Source organism: Triturus cristatus, chromosome 12 (genome assembly GCF_964204655.1).
Source record: "Triturus cristatus chromosome 12, aTriCri1.1, whole genome shotgun sequence".
In the NCBI taxonomy this organism is placed as follows: Eukaryota; Metazoa; Chordata; class Amphibia; order Caudata; family Salamandridae; genus Triturus; species Triturus cristatus.
This window is the reverse complement of record NC_140595.1, coordinates 746669826-746691265: the sequence shown is the minus strand read 5'-3', so window position 1 is coordinate 746691265 and position 21440 is coordinate 746669826. Positions and strand designations below refer to the sequence as shown.

Sequence of the window (21440 nt, the reverse complement as noted above, 5' to 3'; positions counted from 1 at the left end):
GTGGGCATGTTCACAGTATTACCTATGCTGCATGTGCCTCTAGTTCCTGGATTTGGTCCCTGCTCATCCCAATTTCCTGCCACGCTGTGTGGTGCAGATGCAGTGCTGGATTGTCCCCAGGGCCTTGCTCCTCAGTCAGAATACCATGTAATCTCATTTGCTATTGTGTCATGCTCTCCATAGTTTTTCCATGGCATGGTGGGTCACACAACTGTGTCTTGCAGGGCCTACGTATGTACCTTGTTTTGTAGTTGTAACTCATCCTTTGTTTCAGGCTATGCACTGTAACCTACGTAGATTGTACTCATGTGACATATGTATACAGTTGTATGATTACTTTCTGTCTCTTCACCCTGCCCACAGCATCGTCGGGGGACACGGAGGGAGACATGGACACAGACGGCGCGGAGGGACCGAGCACCAGTGCCAGCGGTGACATCGGGGCTGGCACTTCGAGTGGGACTGAGGCGGAGGAGAGTGAACCCGGGGACCTGTCGACTGGCACAACAGAGTATGAAGCTGACGGGTCCGAGGATGATCTCTCCGAGTGGGCGGTGGCTGCACCACCATCTGACAGCAGCCCTACATCTGGCACCGCCCCCTCCATTGGCATCAGCCGCCTCCCACGTGCTCGTGTCCCTTCCCAACGTGCCCTGTCACCACATGTCTCCTTCCTGCCAGGCACCGCACCCCCTGCCCCTGTCACCACTGCTGCCGCCAATGCTGAGTCTGTGGACATCCAGCGGCAGTTGCAGATTGGTCAGACTGCGATCCTTAATGTCCTCCATGGCCACAGCCAGGTCCTCAACAACATGGAGGCATACTTGGAGGGCATTCATTCATCGCAGGCTGACCAACGCAACTTGCTGAGGTCCATAGACTTCACACTGACTGCAGCAGTGGGTCTCCTGCAGCGCTACGTCCCACCCTCTACCCCTGCTCCTTCCACAATTCCCACTCCCATGCCTGTCCCACATACACCCAGACGTAAGCATGCACCCACCACAACAGACACAGGCACCACACCAGCAGGGAAGGTCCGCCGCACACCTCCTGACACGCACACACAGGGTGCAGTAGGCACACCCACTGGGTCGGGGGGCAAACGTGTGACACGCAGCCAGAGTGGGAGTCCGCATTCCACCCAATCCACTCCCTCCAAATCCCATCCCCTCAGCTCTCCTGGCCACATCTCCCCCAAAGACTCCTTCATGGCCGCTCTGTCCCTGAGCCCCACAGTGACACCACCCCGCAAGCGGTCAAGGAGGTCCCCGGTCAGGGTGCTTGAGTCCCCCCCCTGTCCACACCCTCCCCCAGTGGCGCTGCGACCCATCCCTCTGACCCCCCCCCTCCTTGGGGCCTGTGGTTCCTTCGGGTGCAGGGGAGTCCCTGGAGGACCTTGCTAAGGTGTGCAGCGAGATCCTGGCCTCCGCCTTTGGCCCTGCCCCACCCCCTGTGGTGGAGTCCTCCATCCCTGCACCCACAACGCCTACCCTTCACCCTCCTGTCCCTGCGGTGCCTGTTTCTTCCCCCCCACATGATGCCCTCACCCCTGTGGAAGACAACGGATTGTAACTGTGCAGGCAAGCTAGGGGACACGCATCCCACTGTGTCCCCCATCCAGCTGGGACTCCTGGACTGCCCTATGGCCTTTGTTAATATTGGACTTACGTCATACTAGTTTTTTGCTCATGCTGAATAAAGCTATTTATTTTTAGCCCTTGGAACACTCCTGCATTGCTGGCATTACTGTTGGTGGGGCTGCTACATGGTTGTGGGTGTTGGTCATGTGTTGGCTGTGTGGGAAATGTAGTAGTGTGCTGCTCATAGGGGGGACCCTGGGATCTGTGTGCCATCACACGGTGTTAGCTACCTTTCTCCATTCATGTAAGCAGTTGCTGCATGTTGCAATTGTCCAAAGGTGTATTCCTTCCTCTGTGTACCCTGACTTCTTCCCTGCAGGGTGTCCCCTGACTTTAGCACAGAGCTGTGTGTCCATTAGCTGGGTGTGTGACGTAGTCCTTCACCTTTGCACATGCATGCTGAGCGATGTCTCCACCTGCATCATTCGTGGCATCCTTGGTAGTCATTGTACTTGTGTATGTGGCCTATTGACATAACTTCATGTGTACATGTTTTCTTTTGTGCGCTATGCATGCGTATACTCCCAGCCTCGCACACATGTGGTACATGTACTGCAGGGTCTTTGTGCACCTGACTGACTTTTGTGGGCACGGTATCTGTGGCTACTCCACCCTTTGCATTCCATGGGCACTGCTGGGAGGACTCTGCACCCACCCCTCCTGTCTCAGGGCACTGCTGGGAGTGATAGGCCCCCACCCCTCCTGTCTCAGGGCACTGCTGGGAGTGATAGGCCCCCACCCCTCCTGTCTCAGGGCACTGCTGGGAGGACTCTGCACACACCCCTCCTGTCTCAGGGCACTGCTGGGAGTGATAGGCCCCCACCCCTCCTGTCTCAGGGCACTGCTGGGAGGACTCTGCACACACCCCTCCTGTCTCAGGGCACTGCTGGGAGTGATAGGCCCCCACCCCTCCTGTCTCAGGGCACTGCTGGGAGGACTCTGCACACACCCCTCCTGTCTCAGGGCACTGCTGGGAGTGATGGGCCCCACCCCTCCTGTCTCAGGGCACTGCTGGGAGGACTCTGCACACACCCCTCCTGTCTCAGGGCACTGCTGGGAGGACTCTGCACCCACCCCTCCTGTCTCAGGGCACTGCTGGGAGGACTCTGCACACACCCCTCCTGTCTCTGGGCACTGCTGGGAGTGATAGGCCTCCACCCCTCCTGTCTCAGGGCACTGCTGGGAGGACTCTTCACACAACCCTCCTGTCTCAGGGCACTGCTGGGAGTGATAGGCCCCCGCCCCTCCTGTCTCAGGGCACTGCTGGGAGGACTCTGCACACACCCCTCCTGTCTCTGGGCACTGCTGGGAGTGATAGGCCCCCACCCCTCCTGTCTCAGGGCACTGCTGGGAGGACTCTGCACACACCCCTCCTGTCTCAGGGCACTGCTGGGAGTGATAGGCCCCCACCCCTCCTGTCTCAGGGCACTGCTGGGAGGACTCTGCACACACCCCTCCTATTTCACAATATGTACGCTCATGGCATACACGGATGTGGGTACGCTCCATGCATTCGAGGTGGGGGTACGTGTCGTACTTACACTGTTGGGGTGGGGGTACGCTCCATGCTTTCGAGGTGAGGGTACGGGTCGTACTTACACTGTTGGGGTTGGGGGTACGCTCCATACGTCCGCGGGTGAGGGTACGGGTCGTACTTACACTGTTGGGGGTACGCTCCATACGTACGCGGGTGTGGGTACGGGTCGTACTTACACTGTTGGCGTTGGGGGTACGCTCCATACGTACGCGGGTGTGGGTACGGGTCGTACTTACACTGTTGGGGTTGGGGGTACGCTCCATACGTACGCGGGTGAGGGTACGGGTCGTACTTACACTGTTGGGGTTGGGGGTACGCTCCATACGTCCACGGGTGTGGGTACGGGTCGTACTTACACTGTTGGGGGTATGCTCCATACGTACGCGGGTGTGGGTACGGGTCGTACTTACACTGTTGGGGTTGGGGGTACGCTCCATACGTATGCGGGTGTGGGTACGGGTCGTACTTACACTGTTGGGGTTGGGGGTACGCTCCATATGTACGCGGGTGTGGGTACGGGTCGTACTTACACTGTTGGGGTTGGGGGTACGCTCCATATGTACGCGGGTGAGGGTACGGGTCGTACTTCCACTGTTGGGGTTGGGGGTATGCTTCATACGTCCGCGGGTGTGGGTACGGGTCGTACTTACACTGTTGGGGTTGGGGGTACGCTCCATACGTACGCGGGTGGGGGTACGGGTCGTACTTACACTGTTGGGGTGGGGGTACGCTCCATACGTACACGGGTGGGGGTACGTGTCGTACTTACACTGTTGGGGTGGGGGTACGCTCCATGCATTCGTGGTGAGGGTACGGGTCGTACTTACACTGATGGGGTGGGGGTACGCTCCATGCATACGGGGTGGGGGTAGGGTCCGTACATATCCGTCCCCACGCTATGTGATGCTTTTGCGGCCCGTACCCAGGCCTTTGCCACGTGGGTATGAGCCGTCCCGCCATTGTTGGGGTGACGTGGGTGTGGGCGTGGTACGACTCGTACCCACGCTGTTCAGGCGTGGGTACGGGACGTACCTGTCTGGTTGTGTTGCCGGTTCACGTCATGACGGACTTCCGTTGTGGCGGTCGCTGGCTTAGCTGGACACGCCCCCACCCCCTTGTAGTGACCAGGGCATGGGAGTCAGGTATGTCCAGGGCATGTGTGCTGTGTGACTTTGGTGGGGGGTTTGTGGCCTGCCCTGGTCCTGCCACCCTCACCCCACCCCACTTTCCCCCCTCCCTTAGTTGTTCTGACCTTCTGCGGCGTCTGCGTCCGAACCTGTAGAGGAGGTCGACTGCTATGAGGGCCGGGATGACACATAGGTTCGGGTCCATGTCTGTCCGTCGCGTACGGGTCCTCCTTGTTCGCGTCGTCCTGTCTGTCCATCGCGTACTGGTCCTCCTTGGTCGCGTCGTCCTGTCTGTTCGTCGCGTACTGGTACTCCTTGTTCGCGTCGTCCTGTCTGTCCGTCGCGTACTGGTCCTCCTTGTTCGCGTCGTCCTGTCTGTCCGTCGCGTACTGGTACTCCTTGTTCGCGTCGTCCTGATTTCCCGGCAGATTTTGGCAGCCAGAAAATATTCACCGTGCGGGATGACGTCGGTGCGAATCGTGATTCCTGGTTCGTGAATGGCAGGCTGCGAGCGTCCCGACGTCAGGTCGGCGCTTTCCCGGATCGAATTTGTAGGTTTATTTTGTTCGGTCGGGGTTTTTTACGATTCGTACGGAAATGTTGTTCCCGTGCGAATCGTAATTCCATGTTTGTATATTTTGACGACCGGGTACGCGTCGGACGGAGAATATGCTCCGTCCGACGGTTCGTACCCGGTTTTTACAGGATCGTGATCGGCACCTAAGTGATTTGCCCAGGATTTTAGGAATTTGAGACGATGTGGTGATTTATCTCTGGTTTTCCAGTTTCAAAGATGGCAGCTCTGGCTACTTTGCCACAACTAACTGTAGTACTAGGTATCATACCTCCTTTCCTTTGACAGCAAAGAGAATTTGCGGTCAGGTACTGAAAGACACATGAACGCAAATAGCAAAAAGACAATGATCCATCACTTGAAGAAAAGACACACTTGAAGTCACATATTTTTGGGCATTACCTCTTTACGCATCGTGTTCCACTGAATGGCACTTGTATTGACAAGTAGCTTCTGCTCTGATGGTGCCCCGGAATCAAAGTTCCCCACCTTCACATAGTAGATGGTCCCATCTGGCTTAAGCTGCCAGTTAATCACATCATACAAGGCTGGTGGATCACCATTTACATCAAAGTACATCTCATCCCCCAGGCTGTTCTTGAAGCGCACATTCCTCAAGTAAAGTAAGAGCTGGAAGACAATAAAAACAAATTTAGTGTGAATGTTAAATTTACCCTCTCAGTTGTAAAGCTGGTTGTTATAACCCTTAATTTCAAAACTCCCTTATTTTTTTTATGCATGTTCTTCTAGTAAGTTGATCGTCCATTCTAGCATGATGGGTTCTGATGCTTTTTGCTTGTGATTCTGGTGTTTACTTCTATTTAGAAATTGTTTGAAATTACCATATTTTGCATAGTCTACCCCCAGATTTCTGCTTTAACTATTTTTGCTGAGTGTACAACTCTGTGCACTTCCCCCTTGCTAATCAGTGTTAAAGTGCCTGTGTGCCACATTTTAACATGATTAAATTGGCATATTTAACTTACCTATAATTTCCTAGTATATCTTACAAAGTTTATACAGGGCAATTAAGTTAAATGCCGCTAGTGGGCTTTAGCACCCATTGTGGCACCCATAGTGCCACCCACTGCAGCAACTACATGCATACCATCTGCAGCCTGGTTCATACCATTTTGAACTGCAAATTTAACTTGTCAAATTAACCTCTTTTGAGATGCCAAAATCCTTACTTGAAATATGAATAAATCAACCATAGATAGGCCTTAATAATAATAATAAAGGCATTTGTAGAGCGCACAGCTACCTCGACTGAGGTGTCCTGCCGCTAAAGCGGATAACAACAAAGCAGTGCCAGCGAGGATCTAGTCTCGACGCCTGAACAGCCAGGTCTTCAAGGCCCTAGCTAAACTCCTGTTCAGAGTGCATCATACATAGTTGAAGAAGCAAGTCATTCCAGCATTTGGAGGTTCCCACCTCGAACGTTCTGCCTCCCATTCTCACTTTAGCAAAGTGGGGGATGGTGAGGTAGCATTTATGTTTGGACCTCAGCGATTTGCCCTACTGGTAATGGCGAAGTCTCTTCCTCAGATAGTTGTGGCCTGTGCCCTGGTAGGCCCGGAAAGCAAACGTAAGGGCCTTGAATTCAACTCTCTTGGTCACCGGGAGCCAATGGAGTTGCCTGAGGTGGGGGTAAATATGCTGACGGAGAGGAACCTTGCAGACCAGTCTAGCAGCCGTGTTTTGCACTATCTGCAGCCTACGGATTAACCCACTAGGCAGACCCAGATAGGGTCAGTTGGCGTAGTTAAGATGCAAGGTGACTAATACATGCACTATAGTTTTACGGGCAATCTCTGGCAAGATGTCAATGAATTTTGAAATAGTTTTCATCTTGCCAAACCAGGCCTCAGATACGTGCTGGACATGGACAGAAAGGGATAAGTCACTATCCCATCTGACTCCAAGATTCTTGACCTAGTCCTTAGGTACAGGAGCAGTTCCCAGTTCTGCCGGCCACCACAGGGCAGCCGGGCGTGGGACTGCTTGATTAAAATTGTTGCTCATCCAGCCAGAAATGCTTTTTAGACAGTCTTTGAAGGGGTCAAAGTGTGATGACGACATCTCACTGAAGGAGAACATTAGTTGGGTGTCATCCGCATAGGATATCACCTTGATCCACTTATTAGAAATGAGCTCTTCCAGTGCCAATGCATAGTGACTCTGCGATGCGCAAGAACAAGTAGCATAGCGGAAAGGCGGCAAGAGGCGTCCGGGCAGTGTTTCACAAAGCCCAAGAGGCAGACCGACGAGTCAGGGGATACAGATGAGGAGGAAATCTCTGTAATGGTGGTACACACCTCTTGCCAGTATGCAGAGACTTTCGGGCACAACCAGGCCAGGTGAGAAAAGTCCACCGTGAGAGCCGAGCAGAGGAGACATCTATCGCTGGAAGCGAAGCCCATTCTATAAAGCTGAGCAGGGGAGCAATATATTCTATGTAAATATTTAAAATGGATGAGGCACAGGTGATAGTTAGGCGACAAACGTTTGGTCTGTCTACAACAGTACAGCCAGTCCTCCGAGATCAGTACCCAGATCCTCGCTCCAGGCAATACGGGCACAATCAGCCGATATGGGGGATGCTGCCAACGTGGAGACCAGTTTGCGGGGGGAGGCATAAGTATAAACCAGGTCAAGAGAAGCCATCAAGGGAGGGGGCCGAGGGAAAGTGAAATGTAGCTTCCGGCAAGACGCTTTAAGTTGATAATAGAGCAGTGTGTCCATTGGGCCGGATTCCGCTCGAAGGGAGAAAAAGCTAATCTGTGTAGTTGGCATTGGCTTCCTCTCAGTTTTTATGGGAGATGCAATATAATCAGAATTAATGTTTTACCTAAATTTCCGTACTTATATTGCTCAATACCTCTGCGGGTTCTTCGGACTCTCTTTAAGCGATTAGACAGTGCTATTGGCAGTTTGATTTGCGGGTATAAACGCGCCAGGAGGGCTCTTTGGCTTATGAAACTACCTTGTACCCAAGGGGGTTTTAAGCTCCCAGACTTCAAGCTCTACTACTGGGCTGCTTTTCTTGGATGGATTTGGGGCCTGCTTAGCGGGTCGGATGCTGGTCCGGCTTTGCTGTCCTATTAGTTAGCTGGTGGTCCATCAGCCGGATTTATGCTATAGTAGATCTCTGATCCTAAATACTTCAAGCGAGTTAAGTTTAAGGTAGTTAAAGATATTACCATGGTTTGGCAGGACATCTGTAAGCAATACTCTCCGCCCCGGCTACACCATTATATGCTACTATGGGGCAATCCTATGCTGCTCGATATATTTCAAGATACTATCGGAAAAGGCTGGCAATGTAACAGCATCAATCAGATCGGATAATTGTACAATGCACAGGGGTTCTGGTTTTTTATCTCAGTAAAAGCAGAGTTTGGACTATTTCAGAGTACCTTTTTTAAGTACTTACAAATCAGGGACTTTTTTTGTAAGAGGTCAAAAGCTATTAGTCATGCCAAACCCGTCGGAAATCTTATTTGGAATATATACGAGCTCAGGCCAAGGCGCAATTGGCACTGCTTATCAGAAATTTCTTCCAGCAGCTAATGATGATAGAACACAGATAGCTATTAAACTAACAATGACTTCCCTAAGTTATAGTAGTGGTTCCCCAAAGGGAAATCTACCCAACTTCAAAGTTGTACTCAAAATATTTTTTCTCAAATAATCTTGTGTGAATAAATTCAATTAAATTGAGGTGCTATGTTGGTTCAGCCACCTTACTATCAGAAGGTGCTCACAGCAAATTATAACAATAATGTGGTCGAACAATAAACATATTAGAACCTTTTTTTTAGCACTCTCTCAAGGTGTAATGAAAGACCATTGAGTCATCATCAATGAAACAACACTAATCTAATAAATTCGCAAATGTCCCAATTTTGGACCAGGATTCAAAGTTGAAGTTATCTCTTCTCCTGACAGCAATAATGTAAGAGTCCAAATAATTTGTTATTTCCACTGTTGGTTTATTCTTTGTTCAGTCCTACAATACTCAGCCGACACGTGTTAAACATAAGACTTTTTCCAGGCAATTAAAAAATATCCTAATCCAGGCCTCTCTAGCCTTCAACTACAGTTAATTAGATGGCTCAGTTCCATATTCAAACGTTGGTCGGAGTTAAAAAGAAACAATCGTTTTGTTAAATGTATGCGTAGAAAACATGATAAAAAGAAACAATCGTTTTGTTAAATGTATGCGTAGAAAACATGATAATTCCCTCTTCCCGATATTACTATTTTTTATTTATTTGCAGAGTTTTATTTTGCGTGAACTTGACCCGAATCCAATAAGGTATCAGAGCGCTTTACATAGCACCAGTTACGTTACATGAGGACACACATTCATTTTTTTGTTAGGCATGAGGAGATTAAGTGAATTGCCCAGAATCACAGGATGTTCAGTGTCCTTACTGGGACTTGAACCCAGTTCCTTAAGTCTGAGGTCGAGCGCCCTAGCCGTTAGGCCAACTCATCTCCTCTCCCCATATTAGCTCCAAATTTAATTGAGTAGGGTTATACAAAGCTCCCGGCACCCCACGGAGTCCTTATGGAGTTCCTCTCGGGTCGCAGCTGCCTTTTAATAGTTCCTTCAAATTTAGTGAATATCGTTATGCAACTTTCTGCAGGAGTATAGTACAACATGCAGATAGAGCGAAATTGCTGTAATTTTAAATTGGTAGAGTGAACAGCCCCGTCCAAAGTATCTAGAGCGGATGTTAGTTCTGCAGAAGCAATGGCTACCTCTAAAGCTTGGCTCCACTTGTTGGCCAGTTGTTGACTTACATCCCCCTATGTTGAAATAATAACAAATACATTGTGCTGATTAGCGGTTTTTGGTTAGGATGCAATAAGCATGCCATTAAGTCAGGATTATGCGGTATCTGAATCATGTGTCCTCTTAAAAAGTAGTCTCTTAGCTGTAAGTACTTTAAAAAAACTGCTGTGGGAGATTATAAATAGAATGTAGACCAGAAAAAGTAGGGAAGCCATTTAAATCATAAAGTTGCCCAAGTCGTTCAATGCCATAGCCTGCCCAATGCCGTCCAACAGCATCGTGAAACCCTTTTGGGAAGGTAGAGTTGTCCCAGAGAGGAAACAAAAAATCACAGTAGCATAGCAGTTGATACCTGACCTGTTTTCCAACTGGCATCATACAATCACATCAGCAGTTTCATTTTCATTTTCTTTACACCTTCATGATTCTCTTCAATTGTTTTCTTTCTTTTTTTGAACCTCAATTGAATGTTTGACATATTTCAGTTTTGGACACACTACACGTTTTTCATACATGGGATATTCACCTAAATGATGAGTATAAAGTCTTCTTAAATGATTGTATTCGCTTACACAATTTGTATCAACAGTAACCTTTTTCTCACCAAAATCAATCAAATACAAACCAGATAATGTTCTTACTAGACACAATGCAACGTATGCCATTCCCTCTTTGAACACTGTACTTCCAATATTTACCAAAGCACTGTCTATACCTAAAACTTGAGATTTATGAATAGTTACTGCAGATGCAAAAGACAAAGGAAACTGTTTTCTGCAAACATACAAGTCTTTTACAAGCAAAAAACATACAACACAACGCCCAATCGGTTTTACCTCTTTAATCTGATCAAATTTTACCTTCAAAAATTCTATTCCATTTCTGTTCTGAAAATGTACAAAGTCAACAACGTTTCCCATTGCTCCATTTGCTAAACCTTCTTCTACATTCAAATTACGCCGTAAAATGACCCAACAGTTTATACATACATGTAAAATCTTTTATAAGCCTGCAGTCTTAAATACAAACTTTTCCAAAGAATCTAATTTTGACTATAGTTTCTCTGAGAGAAGAATAGTCCCTCCTTGATGTTCTATTTTATCAATAGCTTCAATTGAAACTATTTGTTGTTTTTCCAGTTTTAAAAGTTCTTCATTAAATGTAGAACCCTCTTACAGTGTAGGCATTAGACAAACTATAGATTTCTTTTCTTCAAGCTTTTTGTACATTATTTCAGCCGCTTTATTTCCAGTTGTAAACAATTTCCTTATTAGCCGACTTTCGAAAGCTTGTTTACCATGTTTTGTCAATACACCAATTCTTATATCTTGAAGAATATTTCCATATTGTTCATCACTTGCTTGTCGCATATTCTTAATAAGTTCTTTATATTCAAAATGTGACCAAATGTTCACATTTCCAATACTTCCCAAAGATTTTCTAGTATCTTCATGGACACGTGTTTTACAAACAGTTTGCCCTTTTACCGGAGTAAGTTATAGTAGATCGTTGAATACAATTACATGTTTTCCTACAAATTGAACATCGTAATCTGTTTTTTAAATCTGTTGCATTCTCAAGTGTACAAAGGTAAGCATTAAGTTTTAGACCATGATCATCTCATCAATGATTTGAAGTTTCATTTTCTTCAGTACTCTTGAGACTTCATAATAAGCTTCTCCATATAGCTTGTGATATTGCAATTTATTTTCATGTTCAACTGGTAGCATAAGTAATCGATGTAAAGTGATCTCTTTAATGTTGTGTGCTGCTACTCCAGTAGGAGCTGTTATAACACCAGATAAATGTGATTCTGTAGTTTTGTATAGATAACTAGTCAAAACTTTAATTAAGAAACTTTTTCCTGTTCCAGCTTGACCACTGATGTACATTAGAATAGGTTTAAATGATGAACATTGGCATTCTTTTTTTCTTGTTGCAAACCATGTTGTATCTGTTCTGTCACTTGGAGATATATTTCTTATTGCTTCATGTTTAGTTGTTCTTCTAACTTTTCCAACTGAATAATATCATGTTGTGCTTGTTGCATTACAGTTTCTACTTGATTCATTAATATTGCTGCTTCATTTTCAATAATTGATTGTCTTAGTGGATTGTCTCAATTAGTGTCCGGACCTACTCATTCTGCCGGTCACACACTTAACATTATATTTTTGAATAACAACGACGTTGGTTAAAACTTCCCCTCTCACCTGGACCGACCATAGGGCGATATATTTTACTATTAAGATCACCCAACCAAACATTCCCCTTGCAAATAAAGCTGCACGCTTAAAAATTAGATCATGGAACAAAGTTCAAGGGACGGAACATGAGCAGGCCTTAAACATTTGTCCTTCCCTGTGGGTCATGGATAACCATGATGCCGCTATTCAGTTTGACAAATGTATTGCTACCGCAGCTAACCAGGTGGTGCCAGAAAAAATTATCAAAGTAAGAAGATCCCAGGTGACATCGCCATGGTATGTACTCGAGCTTAACAGCCACTTGTAGGAGAGTTGAGCGCATTTGGAGATCGGATTATAGTAGGCAGCATAAGTCTGCATACAATATAGCACTCCAACTTTATAATGAGGCTATTATAAAAGCAAAAATCACCTACTACACTGCAAAAATTGAGGCGGCTAAAAACTCCTCTAAGGAGCTTTTTAAAAGAGTCTAAGCATTATCCAAACTACAACAGGTCAGTTTATTTAAGGCAGACCAAGCCTTTTGTAATAAAATGGCAAATTTCTTTCAGACCAAGGTGCAACTAATTTATGACAACCTCAGCAATAACTTGAAAATGGCCCAGACCCAGCAATGTAGGAAAGGACACTTCAGTGCCAATTAACTAGCTTTAGTTCTCTCACTTCAAAAGAGGTGAATACAATCTTACTGTCAACTAAATCTGGATCCCCAAAGGACCCATGTCCACCAATCATCATGCACCTGGCTTCCGGGATGATTAGTTCATATCTAACCCCCCTCTTAAACCAAGTACTTGAGTCAGACACTTATCTGTCGGTCTGTAAAACAGCCTGCATAAGACCAATTTAAAAAAAAACGGCCTTAGACCCCATGGAGGTTAAGAATTATCGACCCATTTCGTGTCTGCCAATTACAGCTAAAATCCTTGAAAAGGCGGTAAATCAGGAGCTTACGCAATATTTAGACTCTAACAATCTGCTTGACTCTAGTCAGCATGGCTTCCGGTCATGTCACTCGACCCTGATCATGGAAATTGAGGAAATTAGAAGACAGGTGGATGGAGGGGGAAGAGCCATCCTCATTCTCTTAGACCTATAAGGGGCTTTCGACACCGTCAATCACACAGTATTAGTGCGGCAGCTAAAGGCAGTGGGGATTGGGGAACTGGCTCTGTCCCTTCTCTCTTAGTTTCTGGCCTCTAGGGAACAGAGCATATATTGGTAAAATTTGCAATCCGAATCTTTCCGTCTACCATGTGGACTGCTGCAGGGATCTGCACTGTCACCTACATTGTTCAATATATACGTCACCCCACTCGCCACACTCATCAGAGAGCATGACTTCTCGCTGGTCTTGTATGCAGACGGCTCACAGATTGTCGTCTCTGTATCTAAACAGTCTGAGGCCATTGCCATTAACTTCCATGCCTGTCTGTCTCATATCATGAGCTGGATGAGTTGTAAGGTCAATACGGAGAAGACGGAGGTGATGGAGTTTGGCAACGGTCCATCCCTGTGGAACCCAACATGGTGGGAGAGGCAGGAGAATGTCCCATTCCGACAAACAAAGTCAAGAACCTGGGGGTCATTTTTGATGACCAGCTTAATTTTGCAGCCCAGATCAACAGTGTAACCTCTTCCTGCTTCTTTTTAATGAAGCTTATTAGGAAGATCTTTCCTTTCATCCCCAGGAATTCGAGGAAATCAGTGGTATTGTCTCTCATCCTCTCACGTTTAGATTATTGCAATGCACTTTTTATAGGCATTGATAAAGTGCAGAGGGTAAAACTACAATCAATACAAAATGCTGCTGCTCGTTTATTGCTAAATATTCCTAAGGGTCACTCTACCTCTGCTGCCATCAGTTCATTACATTGGCTCCCGATTCAGCAGAGGGCGGAGTTTAAAGCCTTATGCTTGGTCCATAAGGCATTATATGACGGAGGGGCAGCTGATTTCTGGAAATGTTTCTCTTGGTACACCCCCACCAGAAACCACAAATCCACAGACGTGGGTTTCATCTGTATCTCCAAAATTCGTAGAGTCAGATGGGGAGGTAGGAGCCTATCACACTGTGCAGCCAATCTGTGGAACTAGCTGCCCATCACCATGAGATTACTGTCAAATAGGCTTCTTTTTAGAAAAGCGCTAAAAACGTGGTTGTTTCCAGTGATCTAAGGTCAGGTATAGCTGTTGCAATCCCTCTATCTCACTTCTTAGCGCCAAGACGCCTTGGCATTCGAGCGCTTTAAAAACTCTATCCTATCCTATCTTGACTTAGTGGACCCAAACTTTGATTATCTTGATAACTGTCTCTAGCTATTTCCGCTGCAATAGTAGTTTCTTGTTCAATCTCATCCTCTAACATTTGTAGATAAGTTGGGAAGATTGTGCATTGAATGCTATCTTTACATGCATTAAAAGAATCTTCATAGCAGTCGAAATCTCCAAGTAATTCCGCTTCACTACTCCAAGGCTTTAACAGTTGCAGAAGTGCTAAATAGAAAAATTCCCTCTTATCTGGACTATCACAACAGAGTTTTTGCTGCTTAGTAAGATTTCCTTTGACATGTTTTACCAAGCATCCATCACATGCAATTAATGCATATTTTTCTTCATTTATATTTTCAGTAATGTTTCTTTTAAAGCTATAATGTTGCAGTATTTCATAGAGACATACGTTTTCCAGATACGGGCTCCTTTTGTGATAGTATGTATCCAACATATTAGTTTTAACAATATCTGTACTTTCTGGTTCATTCAGTGTATTCAATTTCTTGTAATGTTTTCAGTACTCTATTTCGTGTGCAGGCCAGACCTAAACTTATCCAAATGATTCCTCTTGACTTTGAATATAAACTGGCAGAGCTCAACTAATCAGAACTTTCATAGGATTCAATCTCTTGGTGGGAAAGCATTTTCAAGCTAAAGCTGAACAATTTCTTGCTAAGTCTCTTTTCCTGTGAAATTTTTTCCCCCATTTCTTTAATCTCTGTCTTTTCAGATTTAGTTAAATATGATGTAACATAGCGAGTGACGACAATTGAATTATCTGCAACATATTGAATATCCATGTTTGCATTCCACATTGTCAAAATCACTGGATTGTAGTCATTAATGTACTTTGAATCATCGGTTCTCTTTAAGTTGTAAGTATTCTTTGGAGATTTCCGAGTTATTGCATGCCTTACTGCTGACATAAAACTATTTACTCTTCCGTTTGAAATTACTGGACGTGGGAATCCAAAATGACACTTTGGGGCTGATTCCGATCCTGTAAAAAGGCTATACGAATCGTTGTACGGAGCGTTTACCCCATACGACTCGTACCCGGTAAACTTTCTATGCAACCTAGGAAGTACGATTCGTACATAAAGCCTATTTCCGTACGGGTAAAAAAAAACTATGATTCTGATCCGGAACAGCTTGTACGCGACGTCCGGACGTATTTAGGCAGCGGGTTCCGGCCCAGCAAGTACGATTCGTCCCTACGTCACTCCGTATGGGTCTTTTTTTACGGGAGTCAAACACAGCCGGAAAAGCAGAGTCCGACGCGAACCGCTACGCAACGGAGCCCCGGTACACGACGTACACGCCATGAACCCCGTCGTACGTGTCATCCCGGTCCTCTTGGCCTACGACCTGGTGCACCGCACCCGATGCACACGCAGCAGAAGGTGATAACAACACCCAGGAGCCAGGGGGGGTGAGGGGCAGGAAAAAAACCCCATACTCAAAGCCAAACCTATAATATGGAGGCCATACATTACCACCAGGGTCTGGTCACTTGGGGGGCGTGGCCAGCAACCCCTGCGTACCGCAACAACGGAAGTGGACGTGTACGGTGCGTGTCACAAGTACCCCTACGGCACCATTAGAACAGTGATACGGACCGTACACATGCAATGAATGCGTGGGTACGGTAAGTGTCACACATACCTCTACGGCACCATCAGAACAGTGATACGGACCTTACACACGCAATGAATGCGTGGGTACGGTGCATACCACGTGTACCCCTACGGCACAGTAGAACTGTGATACGGACCGTACACACGCTATGAATGTGTGGGTACAGTGCTTACCACATGTACCCCTACAGCACAGACTGTAATACGAACCGTACACACGCAATGAATGCGTGGGTACGGTGCGTGTCACATGTACCCCTACGGCACCATTAGAACAGTGATACGGACCGCACACATGCAATGAATGCGTGGGTACGGTGCATACCACACGTACCCCTACGGCACAGTAGAACTGTGTTACGGACCGTGCACACGCAATGAATGCGTGGGTACGTTGCGTGTCACATGTACCCCTACGACACAATTAGAACAGTGATACGGAACGTACACACGCAATGAATGCGTGGGTACGGTACGTACCACACGTACCCCTACGTCACAGTAGAACTGTGATACGGACTGTACACACGCAATGAATACGTGGGTACGGTGCGTACCACACGTACCCCTACGGCACAGTAGAACTGTGATACGGACCATACACACGCAATGAATGCGTGGGTACGGTGCGTGTCACACCTTCATATTGGTGTGTGTGTAGGTCCAGGCCAGCAGTGTACTGCTCCAAGGGGGTGCGTGGGTGTGTGCATATGACTCCCAGCAGTGTCCAGACATATGAGGGGTGGGTGCATATGACTCCCAGCAGTGTCCAGACATATGAGGGGTGGGTGCATATGGCTCCCAGCAGTGGTCAGAGATATGAGGGGTGGGTGCATATGACTCCCAGCAGTGGTCAGAGATATGAGGGGTGGGTGCATCTGACTCCCAGCAGTGGACAGAGATATGAGGGGTGGGTGCAGAGGACTCCCAGCAGTGGTCAGAGATATGAGGGGTGGGTGCATATGACTCCCAGCAGTGGACAGAGATATGAGGGGTGGGTGCATATGACTCCCAGCAGTGGTCAGAGATAAGAGGGGTAGGTGCATATGACTACCAGAAGTGGCCTGCAATATGAGGGGTGGGTGCATATGACTCCCAGCAGTGTCCAGACATATGAGGGGTGGGTGCATATGACTTCCAGCAGTGGTCATAGATATGAGGGGTGGGTGCATATGACTCCCATTCCAATGCAAAAAAAACAGTGATGGACAGAATGCAGAACAATGTCATACATTCACCCCAGTACAGCGATCTGGGCCTAAATCCATCGTTTTTTTGCTCACTATGCCGTTACAGCTTGAACCCAGCCATTGCGTGTCTTTTGCTTTCTCACCCTAAGTGCGCCAGGTATGCTCAGACGTGAGTCCTGGGCTCACTGTGCCACTGGAATCAAGCTATCCTGGCTGAAGAGGGGTGAAACCCCGAAACCGGTCCTAGGATGCTTGTTTCTGGTCCAGGGAGGACCTGGCTTGGCAGTTCGGGCTGGACTGTTCCCATGAGGCACAGGGTCGAGACTGATTTGCATATGGCCAGGTCTAAACTGGGGTGGCATGGTGAGCAAAAGAATTATGGATTTAACCCAGATCTCTTGACTGGGGGTGAATGTTTTGATTTGTTCTGCATTCCGTCCATCAATTGTGTGTCTTTTGCTTCCCAGCAGTGTCCAGACATATGAGGGGTGGGTGCATATGACTCCCAGCAGTGGTCAGAGATATGAGGGGTGGGTGCAGAGGACTCTCAGCAGTGGACAGAGATATGGGGGGTGTACATCATCATCAGATGACCACACCTACATCGTGGTATGGACGCATCCCTAACTTTGGACTATGATTTTAGTGCTATTACAACACATCACTGACAGCAGTGTCCCAGGATGATGGATGTCTTTTACACACTGCATGACACACCATATGTGGGTGTGAGGACATATAACACATGCATACCCACCCATGGCGGATGCAGCACAATACACACCCTGATTTCATGTCAACAGACTGTATAGTCATGTAACTGCATACAAAACTAAGATAGCCAGAGGGAACACACACTGTCACGCACATCCCAGGACTGATAGGAATGTTCAGGTGCTGGTCCAGCCACCAAGATGTTGTCTCTCATGGAAGGAATAGGGTTCAATTCCACCAGATACAATGCCCACAATTGTGAGTCAGGTGCCCAAATATCCTGCATAACAAGTACCATTTGTGTGGTAGGCTGTGATTACACACATGCATAGTGCTGAAAAGGGCCAATTTGTCCCTGAAGGCATACCTACATACCCAAAACACAAGTACAGTGACTAGCAAGGATGGCACAGACGATTCAGCAGGAGACATCGGTGTGCAGGCATGGCCATTGTTGAAGGGATCCGTCACCAACAAAGGAAATGTGGACACAGGTCAGCACAACAATTGTGCAACTGTTTGCAGGGAAGATGTCAGGTGCCACAGAGGAAGGAACAATCCTTGGGACAATGTCTCCAAACTAAATGAACACGCACTACCAATGATTCTTTGCAGAGACATTGTGATGGCACACAGATACCATGGTCCACCTCATGACTATCATACAAAAACAGTTCTCAGAACCCTAACACATTACCAGAACACCAACTCCAGGAGCCTCATCACCAACATCAAGTACCTGAAATGCAATAGTGTTGAAAGTAAAAGAAAAGGCTTTATTTAGCACCAAAAATAAATAAATTTAAAAGAGACTATGTACAAAGCCCAATGGCCAGTCCTTTTCTCAAGTCCAAAGATGGACGTAGGGGACCGCGTCCACCCCTACCTTGCCTGCACAAAGGAACCTCAAGGTTTGTCGACCGGGGGAGGCATCATCTGTAGCAGGACCAGGTACAGCAGGGACATGAGGGGGATGGGTAGGTGTGGTGGGTGCAGGGGTGGACGTCTCCACCACAGGGGGTGGGGCAGCGCCAAAGGTGGAGGTCAGTACAGCGCTGCACACTGCTGCTATGCCCTCCATCCAAACCCCTGCACCTGAAGATACCCCAGGGCCAACGGACGGTGTGGTGGGCGAGGGATGGGGTGCAGTGCTCTTGGGGGAGGGGGTGGACATGGTGGGGGACTCAACACCCATGCCCGGGGACTTCCTCGCCCGCTTGTGGGGTGGTGGCTCAATGGGGGTGAGGCCCAGCTCAACCATATAGGTCTCCTTGGGTGAGAGTTTGGCAGGGGAGCTAAGGAGAGTGGTTTTGGAGGAACAGGGTTGTGAGGACTGCGGACTGCGACTGTGGCTGCGTGTATGTCATCTGCCCCCAGACCCTGTGGGTGTGCCTACATCCCCCTGAGTCTGCGTGCCAGGAGGTGTGCACTGTGCCTTACGTGGGGGTGTGCTGGATGTATCTGGTGGGGTGCGTGCCCGTGACTGTCTGGGTGTGCGTTGGGCAGGCATGGGAGAGGGCAGTGTGGATGGGTCCGGGGTAGGGGGGGATGGAGCGCTGCAGGAGAGTAACTGCTGCCATCAGGGAAGAGTCCATAGATCGCAGAAACCTGCGTTGGTCAGACATCGTTGCTGACATGCCCTCCATGAACGACACCATCTGTGTGAGCAGTTTACTGTGTCCATGGAGGACATTCAGCACCGATGCCTGCCCAACCTGCAACTGCTGCAGTATGTCCACAGACTCTTCACTGTGGGCAGCAGGGGTGACAGGGGCAGGGGGTGCGGTGCCTGGGCCGAAGGAGACATGGTGGGACTCTGCACGGACAGAAGGGACGGGAGCAACTGGGAGGGCAGAGATGGTAATGGAGGAGGCGGGGACAGATCTGGGTATGCTGCTAGTTGGTGTTGCAGCCTCTGCCTCCTCAGGGAGGTCAGCCTCAGACCCGTCGGCGTCATAGCTGCTCTCGCCTCCAGACAGGTCCTCCGACTGACTCCCCTCGCCCTCCGTGCCACTGGCTCCTTCTGAATCCCCAGCACTGGTGGCACTGTCGCTGGGTCCCTCCTCCAGGTCCATGCAGGTGTCTTCCTTGGTTGCGGATGATGATGCTGTGGGCAAGGAGAAGAAACCGAAATGCATCAGTCACCTGTATACATCTGACACATGAGCACAAGAACAAGTGGTCACAGTGCATATCAGGCAATGCATCATGAGTAACAGCTAGATAACTCCGCACATATGTAAGCCCTGTACTGCCCAGTTGGTAGACCCACTATGCCACTTGGACACCAGGAAAAAAAGAACACAAAAGGCCACAACTTGAATGAGAAATACACTGAGAAGCTAATGTCTGTGAACCGGTGAGTACAGCAATACAATGAAGTCATGCCACCTCTTGTTTACCCTGAAAGAAACAGTAGTGGTGCACCCAACGTAAACTGACACACCTTAATACTCAAGGTGTCACCACACTCAGAGACCTGTAAGTACTTTGGAACACAAAACGAAAAAATGTTGCTACCTTGGGACTCACAATACTTTACACAATCTACATGTTTTGAATGTGCCAATTCGCCATATCGTGAAAAGAACACTCATGTGCCTGCATGAAATATGTCACACAAGGCAGTGCACACAAAAGTACATTTACACTGTCATTGAAGAAGCTGGCCCCTTTTCTAAGAAGCCACTGTTAGAAATTAATGGTGTTGCAGAAAGTACATATTCATGGGCCCACGGAGGTATTGATGTCTTGAGACTCGTCAGTTTGAATCACCAACAACAAAGGAGTCTCACAAAATCAAGAGCACTGTGGGAACATGTATATGGAGAATCTGCAACACCATTTTATTCTAACAGTGGCTTCTTAGAAAATGTGCCAGTGTGTTCCATGAAAGTGGAAATGTCGTTTGGTGTGCACTTCCTTGGGACACTTTTTTCATACAGGCACATCAGTGTCCTTAACACAAATCATCAAATTTTGAAGAACTGTTGACAAGTGCTGTGAGGGCCAAGGTACAATTTTTTAAGAGTAACAACTTGAATTCTGTCAGTTGTCACATGGCCATTCGTCACTTGATTACACAGTTGGCTACACATATGACCTACTGCCTGTCATCTTGAGTGGCACACATGTCCACACCCAGGACAATGCATAAGCTAATGGGCCTGCAATTGGGTTGAAAAAAAGCCTAGCTGTACTGTGGGGACACCCTCTTGGCAAGCCAGAATGTACACACAGATGTCAGCGCACAAAGTCCAAACAGCAATGCATCTGAACCACACACAGGTGCTTAAAATGTATGAGCAGGAATCATGTTTTTAAAAAACTGACACAGGCTGCAAAGCACGAATATTAAGCACTGGCCAGCATCACAGGGGCACTGCACAGTGATTCTTTGTACAGCCAAGTCTCACACACAAGTCAGACCTGGCAATGACAAATCAGGGTTGCACATGTATGCCTCTCCCGCACACCCCACCCCATGCCTGAGTTAATGTGACTGATACAGATCAAGAAGTAACACCTCTTATTCAGGGTTACAATGACGGTGCTTGAAAAATAGCTTCATTTACACAACATCACCTCGTGGGGCTGGCAACACATATTTGTGACAAACAACCATCAACAGATTGTTGTGAATAGCCACACAGGCACTGCCCAGTGTGAGTATGCACACGCAAAATGGTGTATCCCTGTCCAGTGGACACATGTAGCACACATTTGCAAA

General features: G+C 47.7%; 1 protein-coding gene across 1 annotated transcript in view; it reads right to left on the bottom strand.

The window, feature by feature from the left end:
- The window catches only part of LOC146782669 (extracellular calcium-sensing receptor-like), a 140535-nt gene that overhangs the window by 52858 nt on the left and 66237 nt on the right, over positions 1-21440 (bottom strand). Inside the window, exon 4 of the mRNA XM_085637169.1 lies at positions 5284-5511. Coding sequence (XP_085493295.1) covers positions 5284-5511 — 228 coding nt within the window. The remainder of the gene's footprint in view (positions 1-5283; positions 5512-21440) is intronic.